Source organism: Chlorocebus sabaeus, chromosome 11 (genome assembly GCF_047675955.1).
Source record: "Chlorocebus sabaeus isolate Y175 chromosome 11, mChlSab1.0.hap1, whole genome shotgun sequence".
NCBI lineage: Eukaryota > Metazoa > Chordata > Mammalia > Primates > Cercopithecidae > Chlorocebus > Chlorocebus sabaeus.
In genome coordinates, this window is record NC_132914.1 from 32977261 (window position 1) to 32996074 (window position 18814).

At 42.3% G+C, this 18814-nt stretch overlaps 1 protein-coding gene and 1 non-coding gene across 11 annotated transcripts in view; both read left to right on the forward strand.

Annotated features, from left to right (window-relative positions):
• BICD1 (BICD cargo adaptor 1) overlaps positions 1 to 18814 on the forward strand; it is a 276025-nt gene that overhangs the window by 250036 nt on the left and 7175 nt on the right. For 5 of the 10 annotated variants that reach the window (XR_005237827.2, XR_005237828.2, XM_037990146.2 and 2 more), the window contains one exon: positions 9230 to 9305. The exons of 2 other annotated variants lie outside the window; for them this stretch is intronic. Coding sequence is in view for 6 of the 8 variants with exons in the window: in XM_037990146.2 (XP_037846074.1) it covers positions 9230 to 9305 (76 nt within the window). In the remaining 2 variants the exon portion in view is untranslated. 3 more of the 10 variants (XM_073020612.1, XM_037990149.2, XM_073020610.1) reach the window with 3 other exon arrangements.
• LOC119621315 (U6 spliceosomal RNA) lies at positions 16453 to 16556 on the forward strand. The gene has a single exon (XR_005237866.1). It is a non-coding gene; the product is annotated as a U6 spliceosomal RNA (small nuclear RNA).

Here is an 18814-nt window from a genome sequence, read left to right on the forward strand (position 1 = left end):
AAAAAAAAAAGGTAATACAGAAAGTGACCTTGCATAAACTTAGTTTCTCATTTCTAAACAAAAATAAAATATATCTCAGAGTTTTTACAAGGATTCAAGAGCTTTTGCATGCAAATTGTCTGCAAATATATATATATAGCACTTTTTATAAGCATTACATATTACCATTATTTCTCATCCGTTCTTCTTTCTTCTACATTTCTTCTGCCTGCTCTTCCTTTTTTGTCATTGCCTAAAATTTCAATTAATGAATAGTTTGGGAGAACATGGCCAGGTTTGGAAAAATAAGGAAGAGAGGTATCTTTTCCTTCCCGTAAGGACTAAAAGAGGATGTCTCTGTGCTTTGATCTTAACTATGGAGTGTTAATTTTAGGACAATCTATAATGCTCTGTCAATTTCCTAGTTAACGCTTTCAAAATTAAATGTTCTTGTTTTTCTACTGTTAATCATCTGTTCTTATTGAAAGGTCTTTAATGAATATTGACTGTTTACTCCAAGTTTATAAGATTTTTGGTCTAAAGTGGTTGTCTTAGTCCATTTTCTGTTGCTTATAACAGAATACTTGAAACTGGGTGATTTATAAAGAAAAGGAATTTGTAATTTGCAATTATGGAGGCTGAGAAGTCCAAGGTCATGGTGAGAGCCTTCTTGCTGGTGAGGACTCTGCAGAGTCCCAAAGTGGTGCAGGGCATCACACGGCAAGGGGGCTGGACGTGCTAAGTCAGGTCTGTCATCCTCTTATAAAGCCACCAATTCCACTCCCATCATAATCCATCAGTCCATTAACCCATTAATCCATTAATTCACGAATGGATTTATCTATTCATGAGGGCAGACCCATATGATCCAATCACCTCTTAAAAAGTTCCACCTCTCAATACTGCCACATTGGAGATGAAGCGTCAACATGAATTTTGGAGGGGATATTCAAACCATAGCAGTGGTATCTATTTGAATGTATTTACTTTCAAATAGATAGTAGCAGCAATGTTCTATGATAGCAGTTGTTCAAATAAATGTATTAAACCTTTTTTATAAACAATCTTGGAAAGAGCACACCAAGTTAGCAAAGATAATAACTAAGAGTCTCATCAAGAGGCATGCATGTTCCTTATATCATCAACTTCCATTTCTCCTGCCTATTTTTAAGAATATAAGGCTGGGTGCAGTGGCTCACCCCTGTAATCCCAGCACTTAGGGAGGCCGAGGTGGGCGGATCACAAGGTCAGGAGTTTGAGACCAGTCTGGCCAATATGGTGAAACCCCATCTCTACCAAAAAAGTATAAAAAAGTAGCCAGTGGTGCGTGCCTGTAATCCCAGCTACTCGGGAGGCTGAGGCAGGAGAATTGCTTGAACCAGGAGGCAGAGGTTACAGTGAGCCGAGATAAGGACACTGCACTTCAGCCTGGGTGACAGAGTGAGACTCCGTCTCAAAAAAAAAAAAAAAAAAAGAATATGTGTGTATGGACTGGGCGCAGTGGCTCACACCTATAATCCCAGCACTTTGGGAGGCCGAGGCAGGTAGGTCACAAGGTCAGGAGATCAAGACCATCCTGGCTAACACGGTGAAACCCCATCTCTACTAAGCATACAAAAAAATTAGCCAGGTGTGGTGGTGGGCGCCTGTAGTCTCAGCTACTCGGGAGGCTGAGGCAGGAGAAGCATGAACCCGGGAGGCGGAGCTTGCGGTGAGCCGAGATCGCGCCACTGCACTCCAGCCTGGGCGACAGAGTGAGACTCCATCTCAAAAAAAAGAAAAAAAAAAAAATATATATATATATATATAAGTATATGAATTGCCCATTTTCAAAACAGGAAAGGAGAAGAAGAAAGCACACATCCCTTTTTTTCTCACTTGTTGAAGGAAAGAGACTGAAAAATCATGAACTTATGAAAGATAGAGGAAGAGGTGCCTGAGGAGAAATAGAATATTTAAGTAAGAGGATTAGTACCTATATATGTCAGAAGAAGAAACGTAAAAATACAGTTTTTTACACAGTGGAGAAGAAAAGTTTCTCTAAACTGTAGACCAACGAACTTGAGCCTCATCCTGGGCAAATTTCTGGAAATGGATGAGTTACAAATGCTCTCCATAGAATGGGGATTGTTAAAAGCCAGTGTGAGTTCGTCAAGAATAACTTGAACTGGACTACCCACATTCTCTATCTCATAAGACCAGAGAAATGGTAAAATAATGTGTCTGAACTTGGGCAAGCAACTAACCAGACATTTTTTTTTTAATATTCTTGAGACAAATGAGAAATCAATTCTAGAGGATAATATAATTATGTAGACTCATAACTAACTGAATGATATATGCAAAGGGTCCAAATTCATTGACCTATATTTATGAAATATGATCTTCACATAGCGTGACCTTATTATTAATTGCTAATCTTACATAAAGCTATCAAGGTCATGATTCTCACATTTTCTGATTTGAGAGAGAAATGCTAAATGACGGAATAGGATCCAAAATATTCATCAGATAGGAAGAGGTGAAATATTTCACATGTATTTTAAACATAAAGTTTAAATGGATACGAAATATTGTGCTGGAATTCCAAGCATTGTAAGATGGAGGAAGAATGACTTGATAGCACTATCTGTAAACAAAGCCAGCTCAATGGAAATAGCAGTGTGATGTGAAATGCCATGAGGTTTCTGCTGTTTTAATAGGACTGGGATGTCTCAGATGAGACAAGACAGTGCCACTGTACTTTTCACCAGGCATATCTTACCACACATGATTTCCTTTCTTACCACCTCATTTTTAGAAGGATGTGCACAAACTGGAACAAGGTCAGAGAGCAAGAGAAGATTGAGGGAAACTGACATCACATCTTAAAAGGAAGAAACGGGGTTGGGCCTGATGGCTCACACCTATAATCCCAGCACTTTCAGAGGCCGAGGCAGGTAGATCATTTGAGGCCAGGAGTTCGAGACCAGCCTGGCCAGCATGGTGAAACCCCATCTCTACTAAACATACAAAAATTAGCCAGGCATGGCAGCGCGTGCCTGTAATCCCAGCTACTCTGGAGGCTGAAACACAAGAATCACTTGAACCTGGGAAGCGGAGTTTGCAATGAGCCAAGATCGCGTCACTTCACTCCAGCCTGGGCAACAGAGCGAGACTCCCATCTCAAAAAAAAAAAAAAAAGAAAGAAAGAAAAGAAAAGAACTTGGATACTTGGCCTGAGGAGAACTCAGAGGACAGAGATAGTTTTCATGGGAATATGTGCAGCACCCGGAGGTGTTTATGGTCATGAGGGAAAGAGATGTGGTGGAGAAAGTACGATCTCATGAAAAAGTAGGGATGCATTAGTTCTCAAGTCAGGAAAACGAGGAGGTGGGGTCAAGCGATGCTACAGGAGACTGTTTGCCACAAATAGCTGCTGCTGAGCCTGCCCCAGAGCACTTAGGCCCCAAAGAAGCCACCTCTGCAGCCTCACTACTCATCCTGGCTTGGTTTGGTCTCCACAGATGGGCTTTCACCCACATGGTGCTCACCAGTGCCTACTACTGCCATCTGGGCCGGGTGTGAAGCCAAAACATGGAAATGTTCCCTGTCTCCTCCCCATCCCAAACAGCCACCAGTGGGCTCCTGGACTCCCTAAGGCATTAACTTTTAGAAAATTGGGTAGTTTGGCTGGGCGCAGTGGCTCACGCCTGTAATCCCAACACTTGGGGAGGTCGAGGCAGGTGGATCACCTGAGGTCAGGAGTTCAAGACCAGCCTGGCCAACATGGCGATACCCCGTCTCTACTAAAATTATAAAAATTAGCCAGGCATGGCGGTGCGTGCCTGTAATCCCAGCTACTCAAGAGGCTGAGGCAGGAGAATCACTTGAACCCGGGAGGCGGAGGTTGCAGAGAGCCAAGATCATGCCATTGCACTCCAGCCTGGGCGACAAGAGCGAAACCCTGTCTCAAAGAAAACAAAAGAAAATTAGTTAGTTTTCTAAATTGCATTGAAAATTTTATAAATAATAGAAGCCCGAGAGAAAACCACACAGCAAAACTTTCTCCCCCTGCCAATGAAATGTATTATTTTCAGCCACCTCTTTTTAAAAACTGAATATTATCTTCAGTCATCTACCCTTCATTTTGCTTTGTGTTTTTGAGAGCGTTGGTTGCCTTAATATCAGTATCTCAAATCTCTGGCGAAGTTCCTTCTGTTTCTTTGACTCTGTGACCCTGATATTTTCTAGAGGTAGCTGGTGTCAACTTGAGAAGCATCCAGAGGAGTGAATAGAAAAGCAGCCTTAGCATTAAAGAGGCTAAATTTAAATCCTTTTTCTGTCACTTCCTAACCTTGGGCAAGTTAATACACATAGTGACCTTGGGCAAGTTAATACACATAGTGATCTTGGATTAATCAGTGGAGGCTTGTAGAGCACCTACTGTGATGGCAAATTCTGTGTTTGTTTCTGGCAGGAGAGATGATAAAAAGAAGTTAAATAAAAATATATATATATGTGAGACTATGATATACTCCCATATTATCAAAAACACTTATTTTCCTCCATGTAGGAATAGTGCGAGCCTGTCGACCCAGCTGTTTTAGAGGCTGAAGTGGGAGCATCACATGAACCCAGGAGTTCAAGACCAGGCTGGACAATATAGCAAGACCCTGTCTTAAAACAGATAACAACTGTAAAGTCTATAGGAAAGATTACATCCTGTTGATTCAGAAAATAGTTTCCTCTCTTGTTTCTCCCTTTCTTTTCTATCTTCACTTCTACATGAGGCCCTTGTTTATGGAGGAATGTTATACAAGGGTACTCTTCTTGTGCATATCAAGACAGACCTATGGATGCTTTGAGCTATAGTATTCCATATTCATCCCTGCCCTTGAGGCATTAGTAATCTCTTGAGCTGGGCACGGTGGTACACACTTGTAGTCCCATCTACTCACGAGATTGAGGCAGGAGGATTGCTTGAACTCACTGCACTACAGCCTGGGCGACACAGCAAGAGCTTGTCTCTAAAAAAATACATAATCTCTTGAGTATGCTATGACATTTCTCAAGCCTGTGGCCTTATATAAATGTACAGCATTTTCTAATTCCATTCTGATCATTTCAAATAAACACTTTAATTTTATGAAAAAATGTCTTATTACTGTTACTAAAGACCATAGAAAGTTTGTAGTTACAAAGAAGTTACTTGACTAACTCATTTTGTTAGATGTCAGCCTAGATATCACAACCTCCAGGAAGTACTCCCTTGTCTCTTAGATTTAGTTATGTTAATTAGATTTAGTTGTGTATGGTTAGTTAGATTCAGTCTAATTTAATTTAATTAACTTCCGCTATGAGGTCCTGTGACACCCTACACTTTCCCTATCATAGGAGGCAATACAGTGATAACTCTGCAAGTTCAACTCGGCCCTTGGACCATACAGTCCTGGATTCAAATTGTACCTCTACCTCCTAGTGGAGTTTGTCAAGTTACTTAACCTAAGTTCCCCTTTCCTTATACGTAAAGTGAGATTAATAAAACAGGGTTATAGAAGAGAATGTATATTAAGTGCCTATACAGTGCCTGACACATCGTAAGCAATAAATAAGTACTAGATGCTGTCATCATCACCATCACCATCATCATCACCATCGCCATCGTGACACTTCATTGTAGTTGCTTATTAAATATGCTTATCTTCCTCCATGAAGCAGAGACCACATTTTCTCTGTTCACCTTTTTCCCCCTGCTGCCTAACACAGTTTCTGACACAAAATAGAAGTTTAGTAACTTGACTGTTGAATGGTTTAGACAAACCCTGGTGGCCAAACAGCAATGGCTTTGTGGGTTCTACAATGCCTGCTCCTTAATGCACATAGCTGTCATCTTTTATGCCTCCCAAAGCAACAAGTTCCTTCAAGAGTGGCCTAATTCCTTCAAGAATGAGCCTAGCAGAATAGATCCTAGATGGAGCAGGGGAGATCACTCAGAGCCAGCAGCATCTCAGAGCTACAAGGGACTTCCTCAGCCTCCCAACCTACCTCCTTCATTTTACAAAGTACATGCCAAGACACATCCGTGACTCAGCCAGGCTACAGTTGACACAATGGAGGGCTGTAGACCTGAGAACAGGGATTTAGAAGACAATTGAGTCAGAGCAATGTAGCTACATTTTAGTTTAATTTTTTAAATCTATCACCATTTTATATATGAAATTTGTTTTTTATTCTTTAAGGATAACATGTAGCTAAGTGCTTATAATAATAAATGCAAAATCATAATAATTAGCTTGGCTAGGAGCAGTGGCTCACACCTCCAATCCCCATATTTTGGGAGGCCGAGGCAGGAAGACCGCTTGAGGCCAGGAGTTCAAGATCAGCCTAGGCAAAATAGCGTGACCCTATCTCTACAAAAATTTTAAAAATTAGCAGGGTGTGGTGGTGTGTGCCTGTAGTCCCAGCCACTCAAGAGGCTGAGGCAGGAGGATCACTTGAGCCCAGGCACTGGATGCTGAAGTGAGCTATGATAGCCACCTAGGCAACAGCATGACATCCTGTCTCAAAAACTAAATAAATAGGCCGAGTGCAGTGGCTCACACCTGTAATCCCAGCACTCTGGGAGGCCAAGGCGGGTGGATCACCTGAGGTCAGGAGTTAGAGACCAGCCTGGCTAACGTGGTGAGACCCCATCTCTACTAAAAACATGAAAAATTAGCTGGGCGTGGTGGTGCATGCTTGTAATCCCAGCTACTCGGGAGGCTGAGGCAGGAGAATTGCATGAACCCAGGAGGTGGAGATTGCAGTGAGCCGAGATTGCACTATTGCACTCCAGCCTGGGCAACAAGAGTGAAACTCTTGTCTCAAAACTAAAATAAAATAAAAAATAAATATTAGCCAGAGATGATGTTACTTCTAACGAAGGAAAAAGTAATATTCACTACAAATATGAAGAATGTCTACCACCTCTCTAGCATTTCATTAAAGGAGTACACTGTGGTTCTGATCACCTGCTTTCTGAATTTTATCATAAATTATATTTTGAATGAATAATAATCTGTGACTGTATTGGCAAAAATAGTCAAATATGAGATATTTTTAAAAGATGTAAGCCGTTTGAATACTCTAGTTACTCTAATTCTAAGGATCGCTATTCCACAGAGGCCACTACTCTGCTATGGAAGAGTTTCATTATACTTCCCTAGCAATGTAAGACATAAGGAATCCAGAGTGGTTTTTACATCCATTGCATTTACCCAAATACACCATCAGAGGGCAGCGCACACCTGGTTAACTTAAAAACTGCCTGTCTGGTGGCCTTATCAAAATAGTTGTCAAATTAGTCTAAGACATTCCTAAATTACCACTCAGATAGGCAGGAAAGCTGTTGGAAAAGACAAAAGGAGCAAAGATTTTTAAAAAGACAAAAGAATGCATTCCTTAAGACTCTGAGTTTCTACAAAAGGGAATCTGGAGCTAATCAATGCTGCAAAATGGGATAATAGAGTTAAAAAAGGAATTTCCTCAATCTGAGAAAACAGATTTGTTACATTTGAAAGACTTTTACTGCATATGATCATCTGAACACCAGCTACTAAACAAAAATCAGATCTCCTTGTTCCTGTTAAGATGTGCTAATTCGTAAGATGACAACAAAGCCAACCATATAAAAGGGTCCCTTCAGTAATGTTTTCTTGAGTGAACAAAAATCAAGCCTGCCTTATATTGTATTATGCTTTGCATCACAAACAGTTTTAGTGTATTTCTGGAAAAGCATCAGCAGTTTTTTTGAATTTTAAATTCTGGAATTATATAACTATATAGGCAGGCTTTTTTATAATAGAATATATCAGCTTTAAAACAGGTGATATTTAAATAGAAGACTTTAAATGTAAAAATCAGTAGAGCCTCGTTAAGGCTGTAAATCCAGAATTTGTGATAATGTGGATTAAATATTATTTACATAACATATAAGGAGGCTGGGGGCAGTGGCTCACGCCTGTAATCCCGGCACTTTGGGAGGCCGAGGCAGGTGGAGTACCTGAGGTCAGGAGTTCGAGACCAGCCTGACCAATATGGTGAAACCCCATCTCTACTGAAAATATAAAATTAGCCAGGTGTGGTGGCACATGCCTGTAATCCCTGGTCCTGTGGAGGCTGAGGCAGGAGAATCGCCTGAACCCAGGAGGTGGAGGTTGCAGTGAGCTAAGATTAAGCCATTGCACTCCAGCCTGGGCAACAAGAGCAAAACTCTGTCTCAAATAAACAAACACACACATATAAGGAAAGGGATTTGCTAAGCAAATACATAGTCTAAGCAGTGGGCAAGAGGAAATGCTTCAATTATTTAAGAAGAATTTTTAAGTTTAATTCTAATCTTGTTTGCAAAAGAAATATGATGTATATGCATTTCTAACCAGCTTCTTGCATGATTCTAATATAGTCACCTAGTACCAGTAAACAGACTGCTCTTTGATTTTTTTTAGAACACCAGGCACTGCTTTCTTGGAGTAGATGATTAACCCAGCTAAAGCTTGATTTTTACTAGCTAGCACTTTGTTAACCTAGTGTGTTATATTGTGTGACTTTAAAATGATAAAAACAAAATAAAGTGGAGTTCTTATTCAGGTTAGCGCTCTAGTCCAAGTCACTAACAATTTACTATGTAATAGACATTCTAAGATTTCTGCCAACAATTCTACTTTCAATATATAAAATCAATTTTCAGAAAACTGTAAAGATGATTTCCTTGTTCAATTAAGATTCTACTAATCATAGAAAAGATTATATTGCACACTTTTCTCAGGTTACCTATGGGACTGACAATATGTCCATGTGTCCTGACAGTAAAGTCAGTTATCTGAATACGTTCCATTTTGGAGTAACAGATCTAAGTGCTAAGCAATTCACCACCACCACATTCAAGTTTAGAACTGGAAGATCTTTCATTATATTAATAGACCCTTTATTTTTAGATATAACAAAATACCAAAGATAAATGACCACATATGTCCTAATGTACTTGAGAAATCTCGCTACTAATGCTGTGTCACTAATTTTTTAGTACTGTATTTAAGGAAAAAAAAAAAAAAAACCTGTCTTTTCTATTGGCATCATTCAAGAAAAAAAAAAAAAAGCTGAATCAGGATGTTTCTGTGTGAATGCACATTCCTCACTAAATCTCTCAGGCAGCTGCTTTAGTCACTGTTACTAACACCTTGCTCTGTCATCTCTTTGTATACATGTCTAATTTATCAGTTTCTTGTAGATTGTCAGCAGCCTGCTGCCTCCGTACCGCCACAGTGCTCACAACTAGCCGGGAGGCAAGACTGCCCGACTGTCAGGTAAATTCAGATGTCCTTTCCCTTCCCACCCAGCTGCATGTCAGATCCGTAGACCCCAGCTCCACTTTCCAACACCTGAACTGCCTAGGCATCCTTATGTTTTGCTATATTTTATTTCAAGTGTGGGTTACATAGACACACATTGGACACCTGCAGTCCCTGTGTTCCCAGTGGGAATACAAGAGAGCTGGGGTTTATTTTGCTGGCTGCCAGCTGGTAGTCTACAGGCTGCGTTCAACCCCTTTGTCTGTGTAAATACTTGGATTAGTCCACTGTTTCATTCCTTTCCAAAAAATAAAAGCTGGAATTGTTATGATGTTTGTCCTACTTTTCATTTTCTTTTGTCTTTTGTCTTTAAAATATATTTATTTTCCTATGGAATCCAAGGGACACCAATATACTAATTGATTTGCTTTGATTTCTATACATTATATGTATGAAAACATCACTATATACTCCATGAATATGTACAATTATTATTTGTCAATTAAAAAAAATAAAATCCCCACTACTCAGGAGGCTGAGGTAGGAGGATCAATCGCTTGAGCCTGGGAGTTCAAGGCTGCAGCGAGCTATGATCACACCACTGCACACCTGCCTGGTGAGTAAGATCCTGTCGCTAAAAAACAAAACAAAACAAAAACCACAGTAAAATAAAACTTAAAATGTTTAAATAGGCCAGGCGTAATGACTCACACCTGTAATCCCAGCACTTCGGGAGGCTAAGGCAGAGGGATTACCTGAGGTCAGGAGTCTGAGACCAGCCTGGGCAACATGGTGAAACCCCGTCTCTACTAAAAATACAAAAATTTGCCAGACATGGTGGCACATGCCTGCAATCCCAGCTACTCGGGAGGCTGAGACAAGAGAATCACTTGAACCCGGGAGGTGGAGGTTGCAGTGAGCTGAGATGGTGCCACTGCACTCCAACCTAGATGACAGAGAGAGAGTCCATCTAAAAAAAAAAAAAAATTAAAAAATTAAAAAGATATGTATCTCAGGCCAACAAACAGGAAGATAGGAAGAATACAAAGGATTAGATCCAAAGGCTAGGTGCAGTGCCTCACGCCTGTAATCTCAGCACTTTGGGAGGCTGAGGCAGAAGGATTGAGTTCATGGATTTGCAGTTACAGTGAGTAAAATCACATCACTGCACTCCAGTCTGGGTGACAGAGCAAGACCCTGTCGATAGAGAGATAGACAGACAGACAGAACAGCTGTGTAAAAGTGTTTCTGTGTTTCTGTTCTCTGTCCACTCAGTAGCCTTGGTAAAAACTAAATTTGAAAGGTAGAGGAAAACACTGTAGTCAGCAATCAAAAGAAAATATTTGCTGTGACAGTGAACTTTATGTGAGATTACTTGAAAAATTGTAAAAGCAGGTTTGCACAGTCCCTGAACACTAACTGGAGAGTTTGCTGACAATTCCGATTCCAAAGGAAAGCTTTCCAAATCAGTCATGAATTGCCCTCCATCCTGGTGAACCTCCACATAGCATCTCAGCATTCCATCAGGACCTCGCCTCCATCCTGGAATGCTTCGTCTTCAGCCACCTGGCCTCTGATGGTGCCAGACTTTAGTAGTCTGGTTGTGGTTTTCATCGTCTGCTCAGTGTTGTCTCCTTATCACAGCTGTTGCCCTTCTACCAGGGGAAGGCTTCTTTTGAGCAGGGGCAGGCCCAAACACTTTCCATGTGTGTCTGAGGAGTAGATGTCAGTAGCAGGCTACACGTGGTCGGGGTCAGAGCCAGGGGAGCTGGGGTGCCACAAGTGTGGAAGCACAGTGGCAGCTGAAGCCCAAGTGTCACATGGTCTCAGAGCCGATTGTGCAGCCAGTTTTATCAGTGGAACATTGAGTTAGCACAGAAAGGTACATTACTGGCCAGGTGTCGTGGCTAATGCCTGTAATCCCAGCACTTTGGGAGGCTGAGGTGGGAGGAGGGCTTGAACCCAGAACTTCGAGACCAGTCTGGGCAACACAGGGAGACCGCCCCCCCAACCTCTACAAACATTTTTTTTTTTAATCAGCCAGGTGTAATGGCACATGCCTGTAGTCCCAGCTATTTAGGAAGCTGAGGTGGGAGGATCGCTTGAGCTCGTGAGGTCAAGGCTGCAGCGAGCTGTGATTGCACCACTGCACTCCAGCCTCGGTAACAGAGCGAAAGCTTGTCTCAAAAAACAAATAAATAAATAAAAAGAAAAATACATTATAAAATGGGTTACTAGCCAGCAGTTTCCAATTGGTGTCTTTTAGTCGATTGTTCCCACCACCTTCAGCAACAGGGCTTTAAGAAAGATTCTTCGCGGCCGGGTGCGGTAGCTCACGCCTGTAATCCCAGCACTTTGGGAGGCCGAGGTGGGCGGATCACGAGGTCAAGAGATCGAGACCATCCTGGCTAACATGGTGAAACCCTGTCTCTACGTAGCGGGGCATGGTGGCGTGTGCCTATAGTCACAGCTATTCAGGAGGCTGAGGCAGAATAATCACCTGAACCCGGGAGGCGGAGGTTGCAGTGAACCAAGATGGTGCTACTGCACTCCAGCCTGGTGACAGAGTGAGACTCTGTCCCAAAAAAGGAAAAAAAAAAAAAAAAGAAAGAATGATAGTATAATTATAGATTTATCTCAGTTATGTAAGTAACTGAATGTAAAGATTCAAACTCGTCTCAGTGGGATTCTACATGTGTAACATGTGTAGCGGTTAAGAACATAGGCTCTTCACCTATAGTCCATTCTCTACCAAGCACCCCCAGCCCTTACCCAGGGCCTGGGTCAGTGCTGGGCACATGACAGCTGTTCACTGAATATTGATTACACCCGAATGAGTGAATGAGCTCTGAAATCAGGTTGCTTGGGTTGAAATCCCACCTCTAATACCCACTAGTTGTTTAATTTTGGAAATTTTCTTTTGCTGGCTAAGATTCCATTTCTTCACTTGTAAAGTTCAGGTGACAGTAGTTATTGGGGGAGTTCAGTGAGGCACACTCCTGGCTTGGAGTGTCTGCTCGGGAACTATTATCAATACTCTTTTAGTATCTTCCCATTCCTCAAGACAAAGATCTGCAATCTCTTAACCTCTCTAATTTGCTTGAAGAAAGCATGGAGCAGGCTACTGTTTCGCTTGCTTGTTTGTTTCAGATTGGGTCTGGCTAGGTTGCCCAAACTGGACTTGAACCCTGGGCTCAAGCAATCCTCCTGCCTCAGAAGACTACTGCTTTAAGTGTTTCCATTAAGTAGGAAATTGAAAGGCTGGCAGATTTTTTTAACTTTTTTTTTTCTACCTTGCTTGTTTTTTGAGAACCAGTTTGACTAAACAATTATGTAGTCTAGTTCCATCTGTTCTGAGATTAATGAATTTAGGTTGCTTACTACTGCCACAGGGATGATTTACTTCAAAGAAAAGCAATTTTTTTTTTTTTTTTTTTTTTGAGACGGAGTCTCGCTCTGTCGCCCAGGCTGGAGTGCAGTGGCCAGATCTCAGCTCACTGCAAGCTCCGCCTCCCGGGTTCACGCCATTCTCCTGCCTCAGCCTCCCGAGTAGCTGGGACTACAGGCGCCGCCACCACGCCCGGCTAGATTTTTGTATTTTTTAGTAGAGACGGGGTTTCGCCGTGTTAGCCAGGATGGTCTCGATCTCTTGACCTCGTGATCCGCCCGCCTCGGCCTCCCAAAGTGCTGGGATTACAGGCTTGAGCCACTGCGCCCGGCAAGAAAAGCAATTTAATGAATTGCAAATATTTCCAGCTTCTCAAATGTTTCCAGTTTCTACCCGCATGAATACAGCCTGATCTAGAGCCCAATTCTACTGTTCCCCATCGTGGTCTGCATAAAGAAATGATTAAATATAGATCTGAAAAGACCCCTTTTCAAAGTTGCTGGGATGATGACTGACTCTCTTCCCACCCATACCTACTGCTAAATGGGTCAACGTTAATACTTTCATTGCCCTTTTTACTCCTTCTTGGCAGAAAAGTTAACATGTAGCCAACATTCGAATTCTTAGTATAAACCAGACAAGGTTTCAGTTCTTTTTTTTTTTTTTCTTTTTTGGAGACAGAGTCTCACTCTGTCACCCAGGCTGGAGTGCAGTGGCGTGATCTCGGCTCACTGCAAGCTCCACCTCCCGAGTTCACGCCATTCTCCTGCCTCAGCCTCCCGAGTAGCTGGGACTACAGGCGTCCCCCACCACGCCCAGCTAATTTTTTTTGTATTTTTAGTAGAGATGGGGTTTCACCATGTTAGCCAGGATGGTCTCGATCTCCTGACCTCATAATCCACCTGCCTCGGCCTCCCAAAGTGCTGGGATTACAGGCATGTAACCTCCCGTAAGGGGTGAGCCAGTTATTACACCCATTTTTTTGTTGTTGTTTTTGTTTAGTTTTTGGCTTTTGTTTTTGTTTTTGTTTTGAGACGGAGTCTCCCTCTGTTGCCCAGGCTGGAGTGCAGTGGCATGACCTTGATTCACAGGAACCTCCACCTCCTGGGTTCAAGCGATTCTCCTGCCTCAACCACCCAAGTAGCTGGAATTACAGGTGTGTGCCACCACACCCAGCTGATTTTTGTATTTTTAGTAGAGACAGGGTTTCACCATGTTGGCCAGGCTGCTCTTGAACTCCTGACCTCCAGTGATCTGCCCGCCTCAGCCTCCCAAAGTACTGGGGTTACAAGCATGAGCCACCACCCCTGGCCTTACACCCATTTTTATGAGACGAATTCAAGGTTTGGGAAGGTAAAATGACTTGTTCAAGGTCACATATCCTGAACATAACTGAGCCCAGTGACTCCTACCTACCACCACAGGTGGCTGCACTGCAGAGGAGAAATCTGTTTCAGTTACACTGTGAGGAACAAAGCGAGAGTATGTAAATCACCCACCATGATTCTTTTTCCCTCAAACTGAAAAGAAATATTTGTTTAATGAGAAATAGAAGATGTGCTAAGAATGTTGAGTTATTTCACATCAGGTGTTCTGTTTCTCATTTTGAAAAATGATTTTCAGTCTGGGTGTGGTGGCTCATGCCTGTAATCCCAGTACTTTGGGAGACCAAGGTGGGTGGATCACCTGAGGTCAGGAGTTTGAGACCAGCCTTGCCAACGTTGTGAAACCCCATCTCTCCTAAAAAGACATAAATTAGCTGGGCATGGTGGCAGGCAACTGTAATCCCAGCTCCTCGGGAGGCTGAGGCAGGAGAATCACTTGGACCAGGGAGGCGGAGGTTGCAGTGAACCAAGCACTCCAACTTGGGCAACAGAGTGAGACTCTATCTTAAAAAAAAAAAAAAAAAAAATTATTTTGTACTTCCCTCAGTTTATACATATATTCAAACAGCTTTTAAGGTGAATGATTTTTTTAATAAAAGAGCATTTTCTCACATTTAATAATGTAGAACTTTTCAGTTGGGCACAGTGACTCACCTCTGTAGTCCCAGCACATTGGGAGGCCAAGGTGGGAAGATCACTGGAGCCCAGGATTTCCAGACCAGCCTAGGCGACTTGGTGAAACCCTGTCCTTTAAAAAAAAATACAAAAATTAGGCATAGTGGGCTGCATCTGTAGTCCCAGCTAGTCAGGAGGCTGCGGTGGGAGGATCATTTGAGCCTAGGAGTTCAAGGCAGCAGTGAGCCGAGATTGTGCCACTGTGTTCCAGCTTGGGTGGCAGAAGAGGACCCTGTCTCCAAAAAAAGAAAAAAAGTAGAACATTTCTATGTATACTTTGTATAGGCTGATTCCATTGTAGAGCTAAATTATCAAAACTGTTTATAGATAATAGATATTATAATATGAAAGGAATGCCCAAGGTTTATAGCCTTGGATATAATATTGAAATATATAGAGTTGTTTGGTATTTAACACTTCCCTTCTATCAAGTAGTTTTCCACTTGGGAAAAAAAAAAGAAACTTCCTGAAGAGGTATCCAATTTTATATCTTAGTAACGGTTTCCTAAACTTGCTGTTTACAACATGATCTACCTATCTAAAGTAAAATCAATGGTAAATGTTGAATAACAAGTGGACTCTTGAAAATATTTAGTAATCACAACTGAAACTGAATTCATTCTATGACTTAAATGATTATAATTTATCAAATATTTATATCCAAGAAATAGTATCTTAACCTGTAAGCCAAGAATGTGTGTTTTAGAGGTTAATTTACACATAATATACACTATGTGATTGCAGCATTTTATGCAAATTAAAAATATAATACTATAGATAATAACTCACTTTATATGAGAAATCTATCTAAAGGAGTGAAAAAATGTTTAAATCATCACGAATGATGTAAGGTCAAGATGTGAGGCAAAGTGAGTTGTAACCCATATTTAAGCTATTGTTACACACTTCAGCTGGTCAAGCAGAAATATTTGTCCTCCTTTATCAAAAAGAGTACCGAGGCCAGGCGCAGTGGCTCATGCCTGTAATCCCAACACTTTGGGAGGCTGAGGCGGGCGGATCCCAAGGTCAGGAGTTCGAGACTATACTGGCTAACAGAGTGAAACCCTGTCTCTACTAAAAAAAAAAAAAAAAATACAAAAAATACAAAAAATTAGCCGGGTGTGGTGGCATGTGCCTGTAGTCCCAGCTACTCGGGAGGCTGAGGCAGGAGAATCGCTTGAACCTGGGAGGTAGAGGTTGTAGTGAGCCCAGATCGCGCCACTGCACTCCAGTCTGGGCGACAGATTGAGACTCTGTCTCAAAAAAAAAAGAGTATTGGATTAGACAAGGTCTTCAAAAACATATCTTTCTTGGGCGGACATGGTGGCTCATGCCTGTAATCCTAGCACTTTGGGAAGTTGAGGCAGGCTGATCACTTGAGGTTCAAGTTCAAGACCAGCCTGGGCAACATGGTGAAACTCCGTCTCTACTAAAAATACAAAAATTAGCCAGGTGTGGTGGCACAGGCCTGTAATCCCAGCTACTCAGGAGGCTGAGGCACTAGAATTGCTTGAACCCAGGAGGCAGAGGTTGCAGTGAGCTGAGATCGTGCCACTGCACTCCAGCCTGGGCGACAAAGTGAGATTCTGCTCAAATGAAAAGAAAAGATAAAAACCAACCCTGTATCTTTCTTGTGTAATGTGACCATTCTGTGTTACTTGCCATAAATTACATTGCATAATATGTTTAATTCCCTAAAAAGAAATTAGTTCTGGTGCTGACTTCCACAGCACATATAGTAAAATTGGAATGATACAGAGATTAGCATGACTCCTGCACGAGGATGACACACAAATTAGTGAAGCGTTCCATATTAAAATAAAGTAAAAAGAAGAAATAAAACACTTTAAAAAAAGAAATTAGCTCTAAGTCATGCATATTTACAGAAAGAAACTGTTAGGTCCGTGGGAAAGTCTGACCTGTAACCTGCTGTTTCCCAGGCCGTCAAACTCCGTTTGGAGGGTCAAGCATGAATCTTGCCATACGTTATTTTCTGTTTTCTTTTTCAAAGATTTTCTTTTCTGTGTTTGAGACGGAGTTTTGCTATTGTTAACCAGGCTGGAGTGCAATGGCATGATCTCGACTCACCACAACCTCCACCTCCCGGGTTCAATCGATTCTCCTGCCTCAGCCTCCCGAGTAGCTGGGATTACAGGCATGTGTCACCACGCCCGGCTTATTATTATTATTATTTGTATTTTGTATTTTTAGTGGAGACAGAGTTTCTCCATGTTGGTCAGGCTGGTCTTGAACTCCCAACCTCAGGTGATTCGCCTGCCCCGGCCTCCCAGAGTGCTGGGATTACAGGCGAGAGCCACTGCGCCAGGCCTAAGATTTTCTTAATTAATTACTTTATTTATTTATTTTTTATTTTTGAGATGGAGTCTCACTCTGTCGCCCTCAGGCTGGAGTGCAGTGGCGCGATCTCGGCTCACTGCAAGCTCCGCCTCCTGGGTTGACGCCATTCTCAGCAGAGACGGGGTTTCACCATGTTAGCCAGGATGGTCTCTATCTCCTGACCTGGTGATCCGCCCGCCTGGGCCTCCCAAAGTGCTGGGATTACAGGCGTGAGGCACCGCGCCCGACCTGATTTTCTAATTTATAAATTAGAGCCCCCAGGCACGGGGTCTCGTGTGTAATCCCAGCATTTTGGGAGGCCGAGGTGGGCAGATCACTTGAAGTCAGGAGTTCGAGACCAGCCTGGCCAACATGGTGAAACCTCGTCTCTACTAAAAACATTTAAAAAATTAGCCAGACGCGGTGGTGGGCGCCCGTACTCGGGAGGCTAAAGTAGAAGACCTGCTTGAACCCGGGATAGGAAGGTTGCAGTGAGCCCAGATCGTGCCACTACACTCCTGCCTGGGGTACAGAGTGAGACTTTATCAAAAAATTTTACAAATGAAACTATGCACTATTTTCTTAGGCTTTTTGTTGAAGCTCCAGTTCTCCCATGTTTACTTACCACATTTTAAAAATAGGTAGGAAAAATAATTTTTATCAGTGCTTGTCTTTTTTGTTGTTGTTGTTGTTGAGACGGAGTCTCGCTCTGTCACCTAGGCTGGAGTGCAGTGGCGCGATCTCAGCTCACTGCCAACCTCTGCCTCCCGGGTTCACGCCATTCTCCTGCCTCAGCCTCCCGACTAGCTGGGACTACAGGCGCCCGCCACCAAGCCCGGCTAATTTTTATTGTATTTTTAGTAGAGATGGGGTGTCACCATGTTAGCCAGAATGGTCTCGATCTCCTGACCTCGTGATCCTCCCGTCTCGGCCTCCCAAAGTGCTGGGATTACAGGCCTGAGCCACCGCGCCGGGCAATCAGTGCTTGTCTTAACCAGTACAGAACAGCAAATCTTCTTTTAAACTAAACTTACAGCACTTCAAAAAGTTTGGGAAGTAAGAATAACCTCAAGCCAATCGGATATTTTACATAATTGCGATTTTGTATTAAAATGTAAGAGATGTAAAGGATAATTTCAGTACCAAAGATAAAAATTATTTGTTTAATACTAATTTTAATGACTCCAACAATATTAGCTTTAAAAAGCTATGCTTAAATAGTAATAATGAGCCTTGAATCATTCTCTCAAACATCACTTCTGGCAGAAATGAATTATATAGTACTGACTTTCATGGTTTAAGGGAAAATAAGAGTTTTAGAAAAATACTCATCTTTTCTAATTAAAAAAAAAAAATCCCATGTTGTGATTCCCCCACTGCTAGTCTCATTTGTTTGTTTGTTTGTTTGTTTGTTTGAGAGGGAGTCTTGCCCTGTCGTGAGGCTGTTGGAGTGCAGCTGGAGTGCAGTGACACCATCTTGGTTCACTGCAATCTCTGCCTCCCGGATTCAAGCAATTCTCCTGCCTCAGCCTCCCAAGTAGCTGGGACTGCAGGCACACACCACCATGACCAGCTAATTTTTTTTTCTATTTTTAGTAGAGACAGGGTGTCACCATGTTGGTCAGGATGGTCTCGATCTCTTGACCTCATGATCCGCCCGCCCCGGCCTCCCAAAGTGCTGGGATTACAGGTTTGAGCCACTGTGCCTGGCCGCTAATCACATTTTAAAAGGCCCAAAC